Here is a 21,413-nt window from a genome sequence, read left to right as displayed (position 1 = left end):
CGCAGACTGTAAAGGAGTCAGTCAGCCCTACCACAAGCTCCAAACTAAGGGAACAGTTTCGTCGGGACCGTCGGGGCAACCTTACGTTCCGAAATGCGATGGGTCCGAATGTGATGACGGGTATCGGAAATATTCATCATCATCATCGTTACATATTTCTTTGATGTGTACATATATCAGCAAGGCTTGTTTTCCAGCACCTGGGCAAGTTGGCGGGCGACCGAGGGTTAGACCACCCAGAATTGCTGACCCCAAAATTGCAAAGCTCTTGTAATAGCTCCCGTTGTGTCTTAGTCAACAGTTCTTCAATGAGGCGCAACTCACAGGCTGTAGAGAATACCTCGATCATAGAAGTCCTCTTAGGACTCCACAATCTAAATATGTGGTTTCGCTTCTATTCCGTATACGTCCGAGGACATACATGGCGCCTTCATACGATGGTATGCGCTCAAGACACGAAGCAACTAAATCATCGGGTATGGTGATAAGCAAATGGGATTGTAGTCTAGCATGTAGCAAGTTCCTGTGGGATCTTGCTAGATGCTAGACGTTATTTGACGGGTGGTAAAGGATGGTTAGTGGGCGGAAAGCCCAAAGTGGCCTTGAAAAATATTGATCAAGAACACTCATCCCAAGCACGCCAAATTCTGCTCTCTACCCATCGATCGTGTGTGTTTGTGCCTTCTCCTTGAGAACAATCTCGGCTCCACGCACTCCGTGCTCACCGCTAAGTTATTCAGAAAGAACAAACCTTCTGGAGTTTCAACTTCTAGACAAAAAGACATCCTTGGACTACAGTCTCGCATGTTCCAATGCCGCATCTTCGAATGCACCGATGACTGCATCGTATAGAGCATTCGTCCCTTGCTCAGTCATATCCGTTCCCATCAAGATCTTGCCGTCTTTGTCGACGGGGAACAAAATTTCCCTGAGTCTCTCTGCCAGCGACCCAAGCCGTTGGAACTCAGGGGTGAACTCCGATACGATCCGTCCCCTGAACTCGTCTGCCGACTCCATATCGTCCATTTTGCGATATGCTTTGTCCACCAACCTTCCCTTGTACCACTCCCGCAGCACGCTGGATTCCGGGAGTTGCAGCTGATTTTCTCCTTCGGGAACAGGCCGCGGCGCGACTGCAAGAAAAAGAAATGTGTAGAGGAACGACTCGATATCGTGACGATAGGTGTGGGGATTGTCCGGCAAATAGGCCTGTAACACCCCAATCGCCTGAAATATGTAAGTCCCGACAGCTTGATGAGGTTGGACTGGCTGTGAATTTTCTTTGGCCATGTCAAAATCGATCAGTACGCCTCTCGCAGCGTGATCTCTGTCCGTATTCGGGTCGTAGGAGGGAATAATGATGTTAGAGGGATTGATATCTCTGTGCAGGATCTTTCCGTTCTGGTAGATTGATCGGTGGGCTTTGACTGCGTCGCGTAGCGCCAACAAGACCTCCAGAATCGTTTCATAGTTGTGGAGGGTCCGACCTTGGGGTGTAACAACCGTACAAGCGAATGCTCTAGGCTCGTTCCGACTGTCTTGACCAAGGGATTTCATTTTGCGTTCTTCAACACCGTCGTCGGATGAATCAGTATCCGCTTGCACGGTCAGAGGATTTCCCAGCTTGAGGGTGAGGTCGTCGTGCAAGATATCGGTGCTCGCGCCAACATAATATGCTTCGAGGTGTATCACCCCCCACACATTCCTCTCCTTCAGCAAATTCAGCATTTTGATCTCGTTTCTTTCGGAGACTCCTGACCATTTGAACTTGACAGCATATTTTTCTTCGAAATCTTCAGCCCGTCTCGCTCTGTAGACAGTGAGGCCATCGCCAACGAGGGTTCCGCGTACCCGCTCGAAGATCTTGCCGCATAGAACGAAAATGTCTTCCCGATTCTTGCTGTCATGCTTACATGGCAAGCTCACGAACTCATGCTTTCCTTTTCTATGAACCAAAGGTGACATGCCCCATTCACCCTTGTTCATAAACATACAACCAACCATGGCTAAGAGGTAGGGATTATTGGGACTCCTCACTGTGCGGTGGAAGGACCCATAGATCCCGGAGCGATCAAAGAGCCAAAGTTGGGCCTTCTGTCCCCGCACCAGGAATCCATGCAGGAACACTCGACTCGGCTGGCTGTAGAAAACTGACCTTGTGTAGCGAGACAGTTGCAGTATTCCTTGCTGTTGAGTTCCTTGGTGCAAAAGTCCCAAGGCCGCCACATCGGCCCAATTGTCGAGCTCTTGCGCTTCTGAAAGCATGAGAACCTTTTGATACATCTCAAAGTCTTCTAGACGATGTACCTGCCAAGTTGCATGAACTCCTGCTTGCTTCCTGAGTTCTGCTTGGACACGTTGAAGCCAGGCGGTGATAGTTTCGGTGAATGGAACATCGGCTTGATCCTGCACACTCGGCCATTCTTCTTGGACAATCTCCATTGCTTTTGATCCCAAAGGCTTGTTTGCGAAGAATTTTCCATGACGATCGTGGATTCCAGAGAAAATGTGGTCATTAATGTCCTCAAATGATGAGTGAAAAGGCCCGTCTTGCACCAACAATGGCCAAGACATTTTGAAGTTGCAAAATTACCTCTTGTTGTCGCGGGAGGGAGGTAGGAGAGTCAAAGCTCGCAATTCTTGCTCAATGTTCTACAATCTGGAATAGATCTGGTCTGCGTAGGAAAAATAAAGCAAGGAAGCCTCTGACGAAGTCTGGTCTGATGTACCCGGCCAGGGGGGTGTAGGGGGGCTCCGCCAGTCACTCCTAGCCCGGTGCGACCATTACACTTCGTGACGGTGAATGCTAGACGCGAAGGAATACTTGGAGAGCCAGCAATCAAACAATTCTCGTGAAACAGTCGTCACAGCAAGTTGAGTTGCGCTTGAAATGCTCATCGGCAGCCTGCTGTGAGTCAGGGCCATGGGCTGATCACCCGCAGGACCAACCAGTAGGTCCGTACACCCTACTTATCTTATCAGCCCAAGTGGCCTCTATACCTTTTATAATATAAGATTATAGCTTTACTACTTCCCCTATATTATTCCTTAATAAACTTTAATTTTTAATTAATAATTCTTTATAAATAATTTAAGTCTCTTTTATTATAAGTTATAAGAATAATTTTATTATATAAACTTATTTTAAATATATAATTTAATAAAATAAACTTTTATTAATATAAAATATAAATAATTTTAATAATAAATTATATAAATATTTAAATATAATTTATTCTTTAAAGATTTATATTTAAAAATCTAATTAAAATTATATTAAATAATATTATTTAAAAGAATATAAATAATAATAATATTTAAATAAATATTAATTTTAAAGTAAAATATTAATAAAAGATTTTAAATAAGTTTTATTTTTATATATTTATAATATTTAGTTAGAATAATTTATTATAATATTAAAATTATTTTAATTAATATTAATTAAGATAAATTAAAAGTAATTTATAAATAATAAAGTAAAAATACTTTTAAAATAATAAATTAAATATATTTAAAATAAAACTATAAGATATTTATTTTATAAAAAGTAAGTAACTTATAATAAATAAAGTAATTACTTAAAATAAAGTTTAAAAAGATTTTATTTAATTATTAAAAAGTAGAGTTATAATTAATATAAATTCTATTAATACTATTTTAACAGCTATTAATAACGGCCCTAGATATAAACTATATAAATAAGTACCTCTCCCCTAAAGGACTTTACTAATAATTTATCCTTCCTTATTCTTATTTAATTAGTATCTAGAAGTAACTATTCTATTCTCTTTCTTACTTATTATAAGTAAACGGTTAACTGTAGAAGTCGGGGGTAGAGGACCCCTAGCCCTAGGTGTGAAATCCTTACCCCCGGCTTTAATACTTATAAAAAGGATTATTTAATTAAAAAATTAGAATTTTAAGTTAATATTTAAAAGACTAAGTAGTATATAAAGCCTAATAGTATTATATTATTATATTACCCTTCTTAAGAACCTTATAAAGCTTTAAACGCTTTAAAAGTATATTATACTTTATAAGTAGCTTGAAAATTAAATATAATAGGTTATAAAATAAGTAAGTATTTACTTTTTAATTTTTTATTAAATAGAAGTTTTTTTAGTTATTTTAAAGTATTATATTAAACCTTTTAAAAATATTTTTAAATTTAAATAATTTTTAATATAAAGGTTTAAACTTTTATTATATAATTTAAAATTAATATAAATATTATTATTATTTATAAAAGATTATTTAAATTAAAAATTAAACTATTAAATTAATATTTAAAAATTAAATATTATATAAAGTTTAATAATATTATATTATTATAATAATAATTAAAATATAATTTAAAATATAACTTTTTTAATAATTTATAACTTTATATATATTAATATTAATTAAAATATTATATTAAAAACTTTAAATATAATTAAATATAATATTTAAATATATTTTTATTTTAAAATTAAAAATATAAAAAAAGTAAATATATATAATGGTTAGGTAAAAGCTATAAGGAAGTGCCCTAAAAGTACCCTAGCGCCTAGCTATATCCCTTTTTAGGGCTTATTAAAAGGTAAGTAAAGCCTACTTACCTCTTTTTAAAAAGAGGTAAAAATTAGTTTTATATTAAACTTAAACCTAATAAACCTTTAAGCCTTTTTTAACCTATATTATTATATCTAATATTATAACCTATTATAATTCTAATTTTTTTCTTATATTATTTATAATACTATTAAAAATAAGTAACTAAAAGGGAAGATTCTAGATAAGTTTAAATAATAGTAAAAAAAGTTTAAATACTTTTTTAATAAATAATACCCTTACTTAAAAATAAAAGTAAAACTAAATCCTTTAATAAAAATAAATACTCTTAAAATAGCTAAAATTACCTTAAAAATTAAATTAAAAATTTAAAGTTAACTAATATTACCCTACTATTTATAGCTTATATTTTATAATAATATAATAATTAAATAATAAACCTTAAAAAGTTTATATTTTTAATTATAATTCCTTTATAATAATAAAATAAAAGTAATTTATATATTTAACTATATTAATAAAAAGTATTAAAATTACTAAAACACTTATATAAAATTTAAAAAAAAATTTATATTTAACTATTATAAATAAAATAAATTTAAAACTTTTAATAATAACTTTAAAAAACTTTTAAAGTATTTTTAAGATTATTTAAAACTTAATTAATTTTACCTATTAATAAAAAATTAAAACCTTTAGTTCTTTTATTAATATTTTAAAACCTTAAAGTTAAAATAAAAGGTTAAAAGTAATAATTTTAAAACTAAATTTTTTTAAGTTATAAAATTAAATTTTTAAAACATTTAAATTAAATATACTCTAAATTTACTAAATACTAAAATAAAATAATTAAAATTATTTAAATAATTTAGGTTAATATATCTAAATAAATTTTAAAAAATATAAAAATTAAAAATAAAGTATAAGGGAAATAATAAAATTTTTAATAAAAGAAAATAAGGGGAAGCCCCTTAAAGTAATATTATAGCTTTTAAAAAAATTTAAAGTTTCTTATATATAAGGGGTTAAGGTTAAAAATTTTAAAGTAAAAGTTTATATACCTAGCCTAATTAAAATACCTAAAAAAGTAATTTTAAAACTATTTTAAAACTTAATTTTCTTAATAATAATAAAAAACTAACTATTTACTACTACTATAATAGTACCTATTATTATACCCTAAATTACCTAATATTAATAAAAGTTATAATATTTATAAATTAAGTTTAAGGCTATAATAATTACTAATTAAAGGGTTATTAAAGGTAAAACTAAAATAAAGGAAGCTAAAAATTATTTTAGCTACCTATTAAAATAATATTTAAAATAAAAGTTAAATTAATAATTAAAATTAAAAGGAGAAAGAAATAATAAAGGTTTATAATATCTTTATAATTTTAAAAAAATAACTATAATATAAGGCTAAAAGTATATTAAAATTAACCTTAATGTTTAAGCCTAAATAAACTTAATTAGTATTTTATTTATAAAAAATTTAATTTAAAAAATTAATAAAATTCTAATATTAGTTAAAGGGATTAATTATATTTTAATATTTATTTATAAAGTTTTTAAATTCTTTTTAATTAAAAACTATTTTAGAAATTAAAAAACCTAAAATATTTTACTATTAAATAAAAATATTTTAAATTTATTTTATTATTAAAACTCTAAATTTATAATATTTTTAAATAAAGTTAAAAGTTATTTAAAAATTAATAACTTTAATAAAATAATTTATATATTATCTAATAAATTATAAAAGCTTTTATAAAAATTAGGGTAAAATATATATTATTATATTATTTTTTAATTAATAACCCTTTTAGTTTAAATAATAAAAAATAATAAAAGCTAAAAAAATAAATAAAAAAAATTATCCCTTAATTCCTCTTAATTATACCTATAATTAAAGGGCTTAGAAGAGTTTTTTATAAAGGTTAAAATAAAAAAACTTTTTTTTTAAAAAAAGGTAAACTATATAATTAAATTAAAAGAAGAAATATTACTACTTTTTTTATTCTTTTACCTATTATTATTAAAAGAATTAAAAATTTTAAAAGAATAGTTAAAAAAGAATTTAAAAATTAAATAAATTACCTCTAATAAAAGTTTAGTAGGGGTTTTAATTTTATTTACCTTTAAGAAAAATAATATTTTTTAACTTTATATTAATTACTAGGCCTTTAATAAAATTATAGTTAAAAATTATTACCCTTTACTATTAGTTTTAAAAATTTTAAACTAGCTATTAGGTATAAAATGTTTTTAAAAATTAACTTAATAAATATTTATTATTAAATTTACATTTAAAAAAAAATAGTATTTTATATATATTATAATTACTATAAATTTAAAATAGTACTATTTAAATTAACTAATATTTCTATTATATTTTAATTATTTATTATTAAAATTCTAAGTAATTATATTAATATTTATATAATTATTTATTTAAATAATATTTTAATTTTCTTAAAAGTAAAAAATATAAAAATATATTTAAATAATTATAGGTTAACTATTATTAGCTAAGCTTTATAAAAATTTTAAAAATATAGCTTTTTTTTAAAAAATTAAATTTTAGAATTTTAATTAAAAAGGAATTTAAATAGATTCTAATTAAATTAAAACTATTTAAAAATAGCCTATTTTTATTATCTACTATAATATTTAGTTTTTAGGTTTTATAATTTCTATTAAAAGTTTATTAAAAAATATTTTAAAATTATTTAACTTTTTAATAAGTAATTATTTAATATAAAATAGGGTTAAAAGCTTAGTAAAATTAACCTATTTATACTTAAAAATTTAAAGGCCTAAAAAGTTTTTAAAAAACTTAAAGTTAAATTCTAATAAGTACCTTTACTTTAATATTATAATTTAGTATTTTAAGTTTAAATTAAATATAATACTTTTAATAAAGTAGCTACCTTAATAATTTTTAAGAGTATATTATTAAAAGTATATTTTAATAATATTTTATTATTTTTAATTAAAAAGTTTTTAATATAAAATTTAATTAAATAACCTATAATAAGAAATTAAATATTATTATTAATAGCTTTAAATATTAATAATAATATTTTAAAAATTTAAAAGTTTATTATTATTTTTAAATTATAATAACCTTTATAGTTTTATAAAATAAAAAATTAATTTAAAAATAGGTTTAATAATTAATATATTTAATTAAATTTAATTTTATTATTAAATATTATTTTAATAAAATAAATCTAGCTAATAAGCTTTTAAAAAGTTTAATTATATATTTAAAAAAGCCTTTAAATATAAATTAAATTTTAACTTAAAATTAAAAATAATTATAATTATTAAAAGGATTTATAATTTTATTTAAAAACTAATAGTAAGTTAAAATTTAAGCTATAATTAAAAATATTATAATATATAAAGTCTTAAAAGATAATTTCTTTTTAATAAAGTATTAATTTAAATTTATAACTTTCTTATAAGGGTAATTTATAATAAAATTTAAATTTAAATATATATATTTAATATTAATATAATATATTTAAGGCCTTACTTTTATTAATAAACTTAATTTATAAAGCCTAAAAAAACTTTATAATTTAAGTTATAATTAAAAATATAATTTTAAATAATACTATTTTAAATAGTTTTAATTATAAAATTTAAAATAAACTTTTTATTAAAATATATATATATATATATTAAAATAAAAGACTTTAAAATAAAAATTTTATAAATTTATTATAATAATTTACTAAATAGATATTAAAGGTAAATTAAAATATAAATTTTCTTAAAAATATTTTTAATAGTTAAAGTTAAAGGCCTTTATAATAAAATATATATACTTTTATATAATATATTAATATATATTTACTTTATATTATTATTTATATAAAGAGCTTACTTTACTATTAATTCTATTAGAACTTATATAAAACTTAGTATAAACTTTATAATTAAACTTTTAACTATTATTATAAATAAAAAAGTAAATTTAATTTCAATAATTATAAATTATTTTATTAAAATAATTTTTTTAGTTTATATTATAATAAATATTATAAAATTTAGTAAAATTTTTATTAAAAATTAAATATAAATAAGGAATTTTATAAGAAATTATTATTAATTAAAATATAATTTTATAAGTAACTTTTAGAAAATATTATATAAATTTAATAATATTAAAATTTATTATATTATTATCTATTATTTATAAAATAATAAGTAAATTAAAAATAAATTAAATTTTAAAATAATATTTTAAGTTATTTATTATTAAAAATATTTAAAATTAGTTAAAACTATTATATATTATATTTTATATATAATTTAATATAAAATATAATAATTAAAATAAGCTTATTTAAAATACTATTTAAATATAAACTCTTTTATAATTCTATATAACTAATAGTTTATTAAAAATAGTATATTATAAAAGATATTAATAATAAAAGAGTAATTAAAAGCTTTAATAAATTTATATAAAATATTAGAAAAATTAAATAAAAGTTATTAAAATTTAAACTTAAAATTATAATATATATTATTAGTTTAAGTAATTTAATATTAATAAATAAATATTTTTAATAATTAAGTATTTTTATTTAAAAATAAAAATTAGTTTTATAAAGGGTTAGCTTATTTAAAATTCTAGCCTAAATAAATAAATAAGCTTATAGCTTAATTCTTTTAAAAATATTTCTAAATATATAATATTTTTATATAAATTAGTTAAAGCTATAAATAATTAAAATATTAAAAGGTTTATAAAGGAATATTATAAATTTATTAGATTTAAAGAATAAATAAATTAAATAAAAGTTAAAAATTTAAAATTATTAAAAATTAAAAGTATTCTTTATTATTTAATAAAATAAAAGGGTAGCTAAGTAAATATAATTTTAAATATTAAAAATAAAATATTTATAAATAAAACTATTTAAAATATTATAAGGAGAGGATTTTAATATTTTAAAAAAATTTAAAAGTAAGTTAATAAAGGGCTAAAAAGGGGCTATTTAAGTTATAATAAATAAAAATAGGTAAATAATAGCTAAATAATAAGAAAATATATATTAATAAATAGTTAATAATATAAATAATAATAAAGTAAATAGCTAATAAATAACTTATAAAAGCTTTATAATAGATTAATAAAGGTAAAATATAGATTTAATAAAGGGCTAATAAAAAAATAAAGACTAAATAAGCAAGCTATAAAGGCCTAATAAAGTATTTAAAAATAAATATTAAAAATAAGTATTATTAGCTAATAATTAAAGAAAGTTAATTAATTATAATATTAAAATTAAAAGGGCTATTATAAAAAGTAGTATAAAATATATTAAAAATAAATTATTTTTAAACTATTTAAACTTATAATAGGTTAAAATTTACTTTAAAAAGTAATATAAAGGGGTATTATTATTTTATTTTAAAAACTTTAAATATTATCCTTATAATTTTAATTATTAATTTATAATATATTTAATTAACTTTTAAGGAAGAATTATTTTTATTTTATAGGTTATTTTTAAAATAGTAAAAGATATTTTTAAAGTTATAAATTAAAGGCTTTATTTATTATATTTATAACCTTTTAAAAACCCTTAAACTAAAATATATTAGGTTAAAAACTTATTATTTATAAAAATTAAATATATTATATTATAATAATTATTTATAAAATTTTAAAAGTTTTTATAAATATTATTTAAACTATTTTTAAGCTAAATTTTATTAATTAAAGGGAATATAAAGCTATTATAGCTTATACCTAAAAATACTAGCTCCTATAATTTTTAATTTTAAAATAGGTTAGTATTATTTTTAAAATAAATATTAAATAGCTTATATTTAATATTAAAATTTATTATTTTTTTTTATTTTTTAAATTATTTTTAAACTTTAAGTTTTTACTTTTTTAAAAATACTAAATTACTATTAAAACTATTAATAAATATAGCTATTAAAATATTAGTTAGTTAAATTTATAAAATTATGCTTATTTATTTAAATAAATAAAAGTAAAGATTTTATATTAATAGTAATTTTTTAAAAGGCCTTTATAAAATAAATATTAAAAATTAATTAATAATTAAAAATTCTCTTAAAAGAATTAGCTAAATAGTAAGTTAATAAAGAAAATAAAATAAACTTATTATAATATAAAGTAAATAATATTTTATAATATACTAATTATAATAAAAACCCTTTAAATTAATAATAATATAAAAATATTCTTTTATAATAAAGGTATTATACTTTTAGCCTATTTTAAAAGGTATATATATATATATTATAAAGTACCTAAAATTTAATTATTTAGCTTTATTTTTTATATTTTTTATAATTTAAGTAAAAATAGCTAAATAAATTAATAGTTATAAAAGTTTTTTTTATATTTTAATAAAAAGGAGGTATAATATGCTTTTTAGCTTAAAAAGGGTAATTAAGGGTTAAAAAGTAAAGTAAAAATAAAGAAATCTTTAAAAATTTAAGGAATTTTTAGTAAACCTTTTTTATTTAAATTTTTAATAAAATAATAACTTTTATAACTACTTTTTAATAAATTTAAAAGCTATATAAAATAATTATAGGTTTTTTATTTACTATTTTAATAAAAGGCTTTTAAAACCTTATTATTACTAATATTTTTATTATAATAGCTTAAAAAAGAATTATTAATATTAAAAATAATAAAATTAATATAATTATTATTAAAATCTTTAAAAGTTAAACTTAATTTAGTAGAACTTCTATAAAGGGATCTATTTTATTACCTAATAAAAAGTAATAAAAATAGTATATAAAGTTATTAAAAAGGAAGACTGCTTATAAATATTATAATTACTATTTAAAAAAGGAGTTATATAATAAGGAAATTTATTAATTAAAAGTAGAATTATTAATTAAGAACTTTTAACTAGTAAAAGACTATTATAAAACCCTTAAAAATTATTTAATTTAAATTATTTAAATATATTAATAATATTTTATAATAATTATAAAGTAATTAAAAAGAATACTAAAAGGCTAAAAAAAAAAGTCTATTAAAAATTTAATAAGGTTAATTATTAAAAAGAAGAAAAAAGAAAATAGAAATAAAAAAAGAAAAATAGCTACTTAAAAAAAAGCTAGCTAGTTTATACCTATATAAAGGTATAGTAAAAATTATTAAAAAATTTAGTAAATTATTAAAATTAATTAATAATAGTAAATAAAGGAGGTTTTTAAAAAATGTAAATAAAAATAATTAGTATTAATTAATAATAATAATTAAAAATAGCTTTTTAGGGAGAGGTATAATTATAATAATTAGGTGGAAGCTATAGGGAAGCGCCTTAAAAGCGCCTTGGCGCCTAGCTATACCCCTTTTTAGGGCCTATTAAAAGGTAAGCAAAGCCTACTTACCTTTTTTTAAAAAGAGGTAAGAATTAGTTTTATATTAGACTTAAATTTAATAAACCTTTAAGCCTTCTTTAATTTATGCTATTATACTTAGTATTATAGTCTACTATAATATAAAAATATAAAATTTAATTTTTATATAATTAAAAATATAAAAAAGTTTTTATTTATAATTTTTATAAATAAAATTATATAAACTATTTATATTTTTTTAATTTTATTATTAAGTTAAAAATAAATAGTTAAAGTTTTAAAAAATAAAATATAATATATCTTTTAAAAATTAGTTTAATTAAATTTATTATATAAAACTTTTATAATAACTTTATAATTATTTATAATACTATCTATTATTATATAATACCTTTCTATATTAATATATTAAGCTATACTTAATTTATTTAAGTTAATATTATTAATTTATTAAAAGTTAAAGCTATTATAAATTATAAGTTATTTAATTTTAATACTATTAAATATTATATATAAAATCGCTATATAACTTAGGTAGGTTAGTTAAAATAAATAAAAATAAAAGTTACTATTCCTTTAATTAAGGATATATATAAGTTCTAGCTTTATTTAAGTAAACACCTATCTATTAACTCTATAAGTAAAACTATTTAAAAGTAGTTACTTAGACTATTATATTATTAAATTAAAAGATAATTAGATAAAGTAACTATACTTTATTATTTAAATTTATAATTCTAATAACTCTATTATAAATAAAAAAGAAATAACTATTAATAATTAAATTTTTAATTATATAAAATAAACCTTTATTTTAAAAGAAGTTATTATTATTTAAAATAGTTAATATATTTTTAAAAAGTAAAAGATTATAAACCTAATTTAAAGTATATTAAATTTATAAAAATCTTAAACTTAAACTTAAAAATATAAAGCTTTAATTTACTTAAAAATAAAAGATTAAAGAAACTTAAAAGGTTTAAATTAAATTAAAAATTAAATTAAGTTATAATATAATAAAATAATTAAATAAAAATTAATTAAAATTATATAATACTTTAAACTTAAAGAAAACTATATTATTATATAGTTTTACTTTTATTTTATATATATTTAAAAATATATATAATACTTTTATATAATAATAAATACTTAAACTTTAATATTTAAAATAAATATAATATTAATAATAATAATAATAATATAATAAATATTTATAACTTTAATTTTATAATATATAAATAAAATTAAAAGGTATTATTTTAATAATAATATTAATTGAAATTATAAATAAAAGTAGTTTATAGTTTAATTATTATAAAAGTTATATAATAAATTTAAATTTAAAGATAATTATTATATAAATAAATAATATTAAAAGTTTAATTAAAAATTATCCTTTTAATTATATATATATACTTTATAATAAAACTTTTATTAAATAATTATTATAACTTTTATTTAAATATATAACTATTAACTTTAAAAACTTTAAAATAAAGAAATAATTTATAATATACTACCTTTAAAACTTTTATAATAAAGTATTAAAACTTTTAAAGAAAGTTTTAAAAATAATTTATAAAAAAATAAAAAAAAAGTATAATAAATTTATTCTTCTTTAAGTTTCTACTTTTATTATTAATAACTATTAACTTTTTAATAATATAGAAAAGTATAATAGAAATAAAAGAAAAAAAGATTTAAAGTTTCTTTATAAAAGAACTATAAAAATATATATGAGAACAGATATTCGCACAGGAAAAAACGGCTGGTATATAGGTATAAGTGCTCTCCTAGGCTGCAGCTAATTAGAGAACTTCATTTTACCTCCCCTAACTATATATACCACCTACACGAAGTACTTTTTACACCCCTACCCAGACCTACTCTCCTCCCTTACCAGCCTTACTAGTAATAATGGCGTTAACACCTAGTCTAGTAGCTAAAAAGCCCTATATGAGGGCTTATAGGGCTATTAAATAGCTACTATAGGTTAACTTAACTATAAAGGACCTTATTAACAATAAGAAGACCTAGAAGGAGATTTAGGTATATATACAAATTAGAGAATTAGGAATTAAGGGCTAATAAAAATATATATAGTTAATAAGTATAAATTTCTGTTTTATATAGTAAGTAGGTGGTGTAAATTAAGGTTGGTGCACTAGGGGGTATTTGTACCTATATACTAGCCGTTTTTTCCTATACGAATATCCGTTCTTATATATATAAAGTTATTAAAAACTTTATATATAAACTTTAAACTATTAAAGAAGAAATAAGTAGTTATATAGTATAATAGAAAAATATAATATAATTAAAGCTTTATATTATTATTTAAAACTTTAAAGGTTTTATTTAATAATATTACTTTTAATAGAATATATAAATATCTTAATATAGTAATTCTTATTTTAAAAAGTATATTCTATATATTTTAAAATTATATTTTATTATTATAACTCTACTTAAAAGTCTACTTAAAAAGATATAATATTAGTAATTAGAATTTTATCCTACTTCCTTTATAAACAACTAAACCACTAGTATCAATCATATTAATAATAATAGTAATACCCTAATTATCTCCGCTCAGAGGAGGTATGGTCATGCCTATCTAGTTAATCTTAAACTAGCCCTTGCCCTTGCTGTCGCAGGTGGTGAAGGCGCCAGAGCACTCCCCAAATGCCACTCGAAGCTTGTCAACAACTCCGATTCTGCTGAATTGACAGGAATACATGAACCCTGATTCCCTAGATTGCAGAATCCAATCATGGAGTGAGTGAGCCGCGGGTGATGATTTATGGGTCAATACAGTTAATGCACCATCCACGGCTTCCCAGTAGACCTCAAGTGCTGTTTTCAAATACTGAGCCTGATCGAATCGTCCATGCCAGTGTAGTTGCGTCATTCTCATAATTCCAACACCAACAAGCGCACATTGGTGACTTACCAAGTCTTGATGCGTGTGCTCTCCACTGGGGGCCAGTCAAATTTCCCTGTACTTGAGGATGATCGGGTTCAGCTAAGAATTGCAATCAAAAAAAGGAAAGGCTATTACCCTAGGGTGAACGCATGGGAACATTTTTGGTCATTGTTTCAGGAGTCTGAAAAGGGCCAGATAGAGACAGTTGAAAATGAGAAGACTAATAAACGGCCGAACATAAGAGTTCACGATGATACCACCTAAGCAGTGACAGTGTGCAGAATGACGTGCTAGGAATCCTGGCTCAGTTGATTCAGTGCGGTCATTGGAACCATGCGATCTCTAGTATGTGCCGGCTTATATAACACAGATGCAGGCTCGACTGTCAGAACCACAAAAAAAAGAGCAAAATCAGTTTTGAACTATCTAAGGAGTATTCGATCCCAACAGCACGGTAACGCTACTGCGCGATGGTTACATTATCAGCAGCCGGCATTCTTGGTCCTGCGTTAGAGGGCGAGTCGGACTTTGGTCGGAGGGGCTCGTTATCTTGAACGCCCGGGCGACCGGCTATTGTCATCAACAGAGGTCATAGCTCGCCCTGTAGACCCTTTGGGCGGCACTGATATCCAAACTACACTTTCATCAAAGCAGCCACTGTAACCTTAAAAGGTGCCAAGAGATAAGAAATCCTTGCCGAGAACGCCCCGGGAGCCGGGTTATGGGATGTAAGGCCCAAACTGCTACCGACCCGTCGGCTTGGTTTGGTCGCCAGCCGCAAGCCCCAGACTACTTTAGCTTCGCAATGATAAGAGATCCTACGCTGTTCTTGCAAGGGTTTCTTGGCTAGGGTCTGAGTGCGACTTGATATGAGGTCCGATTCAAAAATGGAATAACCGATGGCCTTTATACATATATGACCATGGCCCCTGGCCTCTCCGGACTTGTAGTGGAGTATGATCCAGTGTGACCTCGAGTTTTCTACAATCCAAAACGTTACGAAACCATGAGTGAAGCAGTAAGTGTCTTTTCCGCTGCTCAAAAGACCAATTCAGTGACTGGGTCTGATATGCTAACATTGTCTGCCTCCTCAAAGCCGAGCTATAACGAGTCAATGCCCTCGGGCGGCAACCCTCTAGAGATGGACGTTAATGCCCAGTACGCAGGGTTCGAGTACAACTACACATACCTGATCTTCTGCGCCTTCATAGTATGGCTCATTATACCCGGAATCGGTCTCCTGTACGGTGGTCTCGCTCGCAGGAAGTCTGCCCTCGCCCTCCTCTTCCAGTCTCTCATGGTTGGCGCGGTCACCACATTCCAATGGATGTTCTGGGGCTTCTCACTGGCGTACAGCCGCACCGCAGGCCCATTCATCGGCGATCTGGCCAACTTTGGTCTGCGCGATGTCGTTGCTGCACCGTCCATCGGCAACCCTACAATCCCGGATATCGCGTTCTGTCTGTACCAGCTCCTTTTCTGCGCCTGCACCGTGCAGATCGTGGTCGGCGGCGCGTTTGAGCGTGGACGGATCATCCCGTCTCTTGTATTTGGGTTCTTCTGGGCCACCATCGTGTACTGCCCCATTGCGTGCTGGACATGGAACCCCAATGGTTGGCTGTACAACTTGCCATCTCTGGATTTTGCTGGTGGCGGCCCAGTGCACATTGCCTCCGGATGGGCGGCGCTGGCTTACGCCCTGGCACTCGGAAAGAGAAAGACACATGCAGACGACAAGTCACACGGCAAGCCGCATAACACCACCCTCGTCTTCCTTGGGACCGTCTTCATTTGGTTCGGCTGGTTTGGTTTCAACGGCGGCTCAGCACTCAATGCAAGTGTTCGTGCCATGTATGCTGCCTTCAATACCAACACTGCCGCATCCACTGGCGCCATTGGATGGGTCATGGTAGACTACATCAGGCACAAGAGACGCTTCAGCGTTGTCGGAGCTTGCGAAGGTGCGATTGCTGGCCTTGTTGGTATCACTCCAGCAGCAGGATATGTTAGCGTGTGGCTTGCCGCTGTCATCGGATTCCTCACAGCTGTCATCTGCTCGCTCATGTCAGATGTCAATGTGTGGCTTCATATTGACGAGGGCATGGATGTCTTCAAGCTTCACGGAATCGGCGGAATGTGCGGTTCTTTTTTCACTGGCATCTTTGCCACGTCTTCAGGTTCGTGCTCTTCCGAATTTACCTAGGCATCATACAATACTTCGAGAGCAGCATTACTAACTTTGGGACTTGTAGTCTCTGCTCTTGATGGCGTCACACTTGCGTCTGGGGGCATCGATGGAAACGGCATTCAAGTCGGCAAGCAGTTTGCAGAGATCTGCGCTATCTCGGCTTACTCTTTCGTGGTATCTTTTGCACTACTCATGATCATGAAGTACATTCCCGGCTTACACCTCCGTGTCTCTGATGAAGCCGAGGAGCGAGGGTTGGACTTGGACCAGTTCTTTGATGAGCAGATTGGTGACTGGAGTTACCTGGACATGGTGCAGAAGCAGCAAAGTACCACAATTGTTGGTGAGGCCGCACGTGGTAGTGATTCGTCCTCCACAAGGGAGGGAACGGCCGAAGAGAGAAAGGGAATCACAGGAGATGCAGTCAAGGCGGCGTAATAATCGGGTGTGTTCATATTTCTTGAAAGAAGTTGTCTCTGCCAGTTCGCTCTTTTCTTGCAATATCGGCGAAATACCCCGACGCTCCATATGCTACATAGTACATACATGCCACTGGACCCATGTCTGTCATCATGTTAATCCACTCGCCGCAATGTTTACCATACCAGAATAGGCTTCACGACATCTCCGTTTCCCATGACCTTGACAGCTTCCCTGAAATCTTCGATCTTGTAGAACTTCACCAATTTTTCCACTGGGAAGATTCCGTCCTTCCACCACTTGATCATCTGAGGTATATACTCCTTGGTCTTGCTGTGGCCCTGGACCGCTCCAAAGTACTGCTTTCCACTCACCATGAAGCTCTGCATATGCAGGGTCAGGTTTGCGTTTGGCATACCGGTTCCAACCTGAATGATCTTGGCCATGTAACGTGTGTACTCCACCTGAGCAGCGACAAGCGGAGGGTAGGCGCTCGTGTCGATCGAGATTGTGGCGCCCAGCCCATCTGCCGCCTCTTTGACGGCGGCCACGAGCTCCTCAGTGGACATCTTGGATGTGTCGAAGACGTGTGTAGCACCGAGCGACTTTGCAAGCTCCAACCGCGCCTCCACCCTGTCGATCCCGATGATGGTCTTGCACTTCTGATTCTTGGCGGCCATCACAGCAGCCAGTCCGACACCTCCCATCCCAACAATAGCGATCGCATCCTCGGGGCCGGCCTTCGCCACGGAGATGACTGTGCCACTGCCTGTCTGCAGGCCACAGCCGAAAGGTGCCAAGAGCTTGAGGTCCTCTCGCTCGAGGCCCAAGCCGCCAACGTTCACGACAGACTTATCGCTGACGATGGCGTGTTTCGCGAAGCTTGACTGTCCGAAGAAGCGGCCGCCAATGGAGCCTCCCTTCGCATCATGGAAGGCTGGCTCGCCCATAAAGTTGATTTCGAAGAAGTCCACGCAATGTGACGGAGGGCCGGTCTTGCAGACGTGGCATTTGCCGCAGTACGAGAAAGAAAGCAGAACCGGGTCTCCTGGCTTGACCTGTACAAAGTTCGTAACATATCAGATGAGGGCCCTGCGCATTGGGAAGAATAATAACCACATACACTGCTCACTCCCTTGCCCACTTGCTTCACATAACCAGATCCTGATCCAGCTATCAGCACGACGTTTCTTACGTTGACTGGTGGCATCCAGGCACATATGCACCTACCCTCGTGGCCGAGAACTCTCGGATAGAAGACAGCCGGCACTCCTTTGTCATCCGGCGTGTCGCCACAATGCAAGTCTGTGTGGCAGATGCCGGATGCCACTATCTCGACAACGATCTCATCGTCCTTCAAGTCTCGCAGCTTCACGTTCTCGATCGCCCAGCCCCCCGAGGAAAATGGTCCACGGGACACAAGCGCCTGAGACTCCATGGGTGAAGTAGAGTGAATGTACTGTGAGCAGACCAACAGCTTCGACTTTCAAGAGACCGGATTGTGCAAATGATTGGAGGTTGTGCGTGCCAAAGCGTCTCACCACCGAGATCGCTATCGCCCGGCCACCAGTCCGGCATTATGCGTGTGGGGAATGGACCAGTCAAGCGTGGGTGGTTAGCAGCTTGGCGGGCACCTGGGATTCAACTGCTTGATCAGGCCTAGCACCACGCACAGGCTGTCACCTACCACCAGCCCGTAAGTGTTCAAACTCAATTATGAAAATACTGATTATAATAAGGGGAGGCTTTGAGTTGAAACGTCCACAGGGTCCTGGTTTCTTGTTCTCTGCCAGGAATTATCACGTAGTAATGTTTCCGCAGACTCGTGGCTACGTTCCGAAATCGTTGGGTCTCAAATCTCTTGTGCCTGCAATTGTACAATTGAATGCTGCATGTGTACTGTGGACCACCAACACTATGGAGCCTGGACACCCCATCCATACATCACCACCACAACAACATTGACATATTGATACTGCCCAGAGCGACCACCGAGCTTTTGTCATCGTATCAGCCTCTCTCAAAGCCACAAACTTGCATATTCTCCGAGGTATCTACGGGGTAGAATACGAAAGGCTCCGTAATGTACTCAATGTACTCTTGGTAGAGCGCCCGCACGTGTGCGGAATTCTGGTGCACACGATAATCGGCTTCGCTCGCGAATCTGTCAAATTCAGCATCATGTTTATCCTTTGTGACCACTCGGGAAGATGTCACATACTTTTCAATGAACACAAACTGGTCCTTGCCCTCGACCTTGTACCACCGACAGATCTGGGCAGCGGGCTCCAGCTGTTCTGTTGCTTTCGCCACGCGAGTGAAGAATTCGACTACCTAAAGTGCGTGAAAGCAAGGTCAGCAACCGCCGCCCCAGATACAATAAAATCATACATGGGATGGCATGGAGGCTTTCGATCACATGGCCTGGTCCGTGGTTTGATGCGAACCTTTGCTTGTTTCTCTGGTTTGACATCAACGGTGGAGACGGAGTAGTAATAGGAGGTCTCATTAGTCGCCATGGCTGTGAAGAGCCCCGGCGCGGACTACAAGAAGCGCGGTAATACGATGGTATGAGCTGATTGCGGAGGAAGGAAACTTGAGGGCTAATAAACTTGTAGCATGTTCGAACTTGATTTGGTGTCCAGGCGGTCTCTTTTTCATGCGCCTGTGCCGCGCAAAATGGGGCCCCGATCTGGCTTGGTCCTTGCTAGGAATCCAATGACGCAGATCGATGCTATTCGAAAGGATTTGTACAACATCTCGGCCAAGCCAACGTTGTTGTTGGCTGCAGAGAGAGCCGCTTTATCCGAGATCTTCGGATTGCATGTAGACTGTGCCACTCTCGAGAGGTTTGCAGCATTCCACGAAGACCGTTCTGCGAAGAATTACTTCATTGAATCGAATCAGGATTGGAAGCTCTTTCTGTCAAGATATATAATATCTGATATGTCTAGTTCAGGCATCTCAGCATACAGTCAAGAACAGCAGTTTGTACATTACAATTGCGTGAGGCATTGATGGTCTGCCAAGTCTGCATCGCTCCGACCAGAGCAAAGCTTGCAGTAGCTCCGCTTTAATCAGTGCTATGTCATCAATTTAGTTGTCTATCTGCAAACATCATTGATACCTAGGTACCATTCATGTGGAGGGATTCAAGTGAGATGCGGGACTCAACAGCCTATTTCTCGGAAAAGAGGCAGCTGGCTCGCAAGCCAGTGATCCTTCCATGATCGACCGGAGCATCCCAGGCTGAAGTGGGCGAAACTCCACAGCTCATAGCAAGAGAAGCATTTCTGACGCCAAGTGGCACTGCTTCATCGGCCTCTGACGTCTCTACACGCTGCTTGCTACTGCTGACGCCAAGAATTGCGGATTCCACTTCCTCTGCGCGCAGTGGTGTGCAGTCCGACGAATCACCACCTTGGTGCTCGCCTTGAGACCTGAATTCAACCCCCGACTTATTCACAGCTTGATTTATTGTATCGTTTATGAATATTCAGCGAGTAGACCTATCTAGCACATGATTCTTGGATGTTTGAGCGCAGTGCGTAGCCACATACTCTGGGTCTGGAAAGATGTTATGGGCTGCCACATGCAGTTCTCCACCGTAGTACGAAGACTCCAGATGTCATTGCTGCCTTGTCTTACAGCATTATGAATACCTGCTCGGAGTATCATGTATGGGTACATGTTATAAACCTTGACATCACATTTGCCAGCATTTCTTTGTCCTGGGACCGAATTAAAGCCTGCCGCCTACATAGGTACCAGGTTCGCCGCAGTCTCCTTTTCGGTCCCATTAGAAGAGATCGGATATTCGCACCCGCAAAAATGGAGGGTACACCCAAGCCCTAAGGGATAAACTCCTATAGGACAACCTTCTATAGGACAACCTCCTAGGACAACCTCCTATGGAATAACATCCTCTAGGATAAC

At 30.1% G+C, this 21,413-nt stretch overlaps 4 protein-coding genes across 4 annotated transcripts; 1 reads left to right on the top strand and 3 right to left on the bottom strand.

Annotated features, from left to right (window-relative positions):
• Positions 1-792: 792 nt before the first annotated feature.
• Positions 793-1,934, bottom strand: KVR01_000150 (uncharacterized protein; the record flags this gene model as incomplete). Its single annotated transcript, XM_044781415.1, has 2 exons — positions 793-1,900; positions 1,927-1,934. The coding sequence occupies 2 exons, from the start codon at positions 1,932-1,934 to the stop codon at positions 793-795; spliced, it is 1,116 nt and encodes a 371-aa protein (XP_044650099.1).
• Positions 1,935-15,875: 13,941 nt separating this feature from the next.
• KVR01_000672 (uncharacterized protein) lies at positions 15,876-17,495 on the top strand (the record flags this gene model as incomplete). Its single annotated transcript, XM_044788071.1, has 3 exons — positions 15,876-15,887; positions 15,966-17,046; positions 17,122-17,495. The coding sequence occupies 3 exons, from the start codon at positions 15,876-15,878 to the stop codon at positions 17,493-17,495; spliced, it is 1,467 nt and encodes a 488-aa protein (XP_044650621.1).
• Positions 17,491-19,039, bottom strand: KVR01_000753 (uncharacterized protein). The gene is made up of 3 exons (XM_044786567.1): positions 18,708-19,039; positions 18,601-18,641; positions 17,491-18,535 (listed from the first exon to the last, which is right to left on the bottom strand). The coding sequence occupies exons 1-3, from the start codon at positions 18,913-18,915 to the stop codon at positions 17,654-17,656; spliced, it is 1,131 nt and encodes a 376-aa protein (XP_044650702.1). The 5' UTR covers positions 18,916-19,039; the 3' UTR covers positions 17,491-17,653.
• A 448-nt stretch (positions 19,040-19,487) lies between these two features.
• Positions 19,488-19,996, bottom strand: KVR01_001007 (uncharacterized protein; the record flags this gene model as incomplete). The annotated part of the gene is made up of 3 exons (XM_044781841.1): positions 19,488-19,641; positions 19,699-19,811; positions 19,925-19,996. 3 exons carry the CDS (start codon positions 19,994-19,996, stop codon positions 19,488-19,490), a joined length of 339 nt encoding a protein of 112 aa, XP_044650956.1.
• Positions 19,997-21,413: the final 1,417 nt, after the last annotated feature.

The sequence above is a fragment of the Diaporthe batatas genome, assembly GCF_019321695.1.
Source record: "Diaporthe batatas strain CRI 302-4 chromosome Unknown Contig00001, whole genome shotgun sequence".
Lineage (NCBI taxonomy): Eukaryota > Fungi > Ascomycota > Sordariomycetes > Diaporthales > Diaporthaceae > Diaporthe > Diaporthe batatas.
This window is presented reverse-complemented; position numbering and strand designations above follow the sequence as displayed.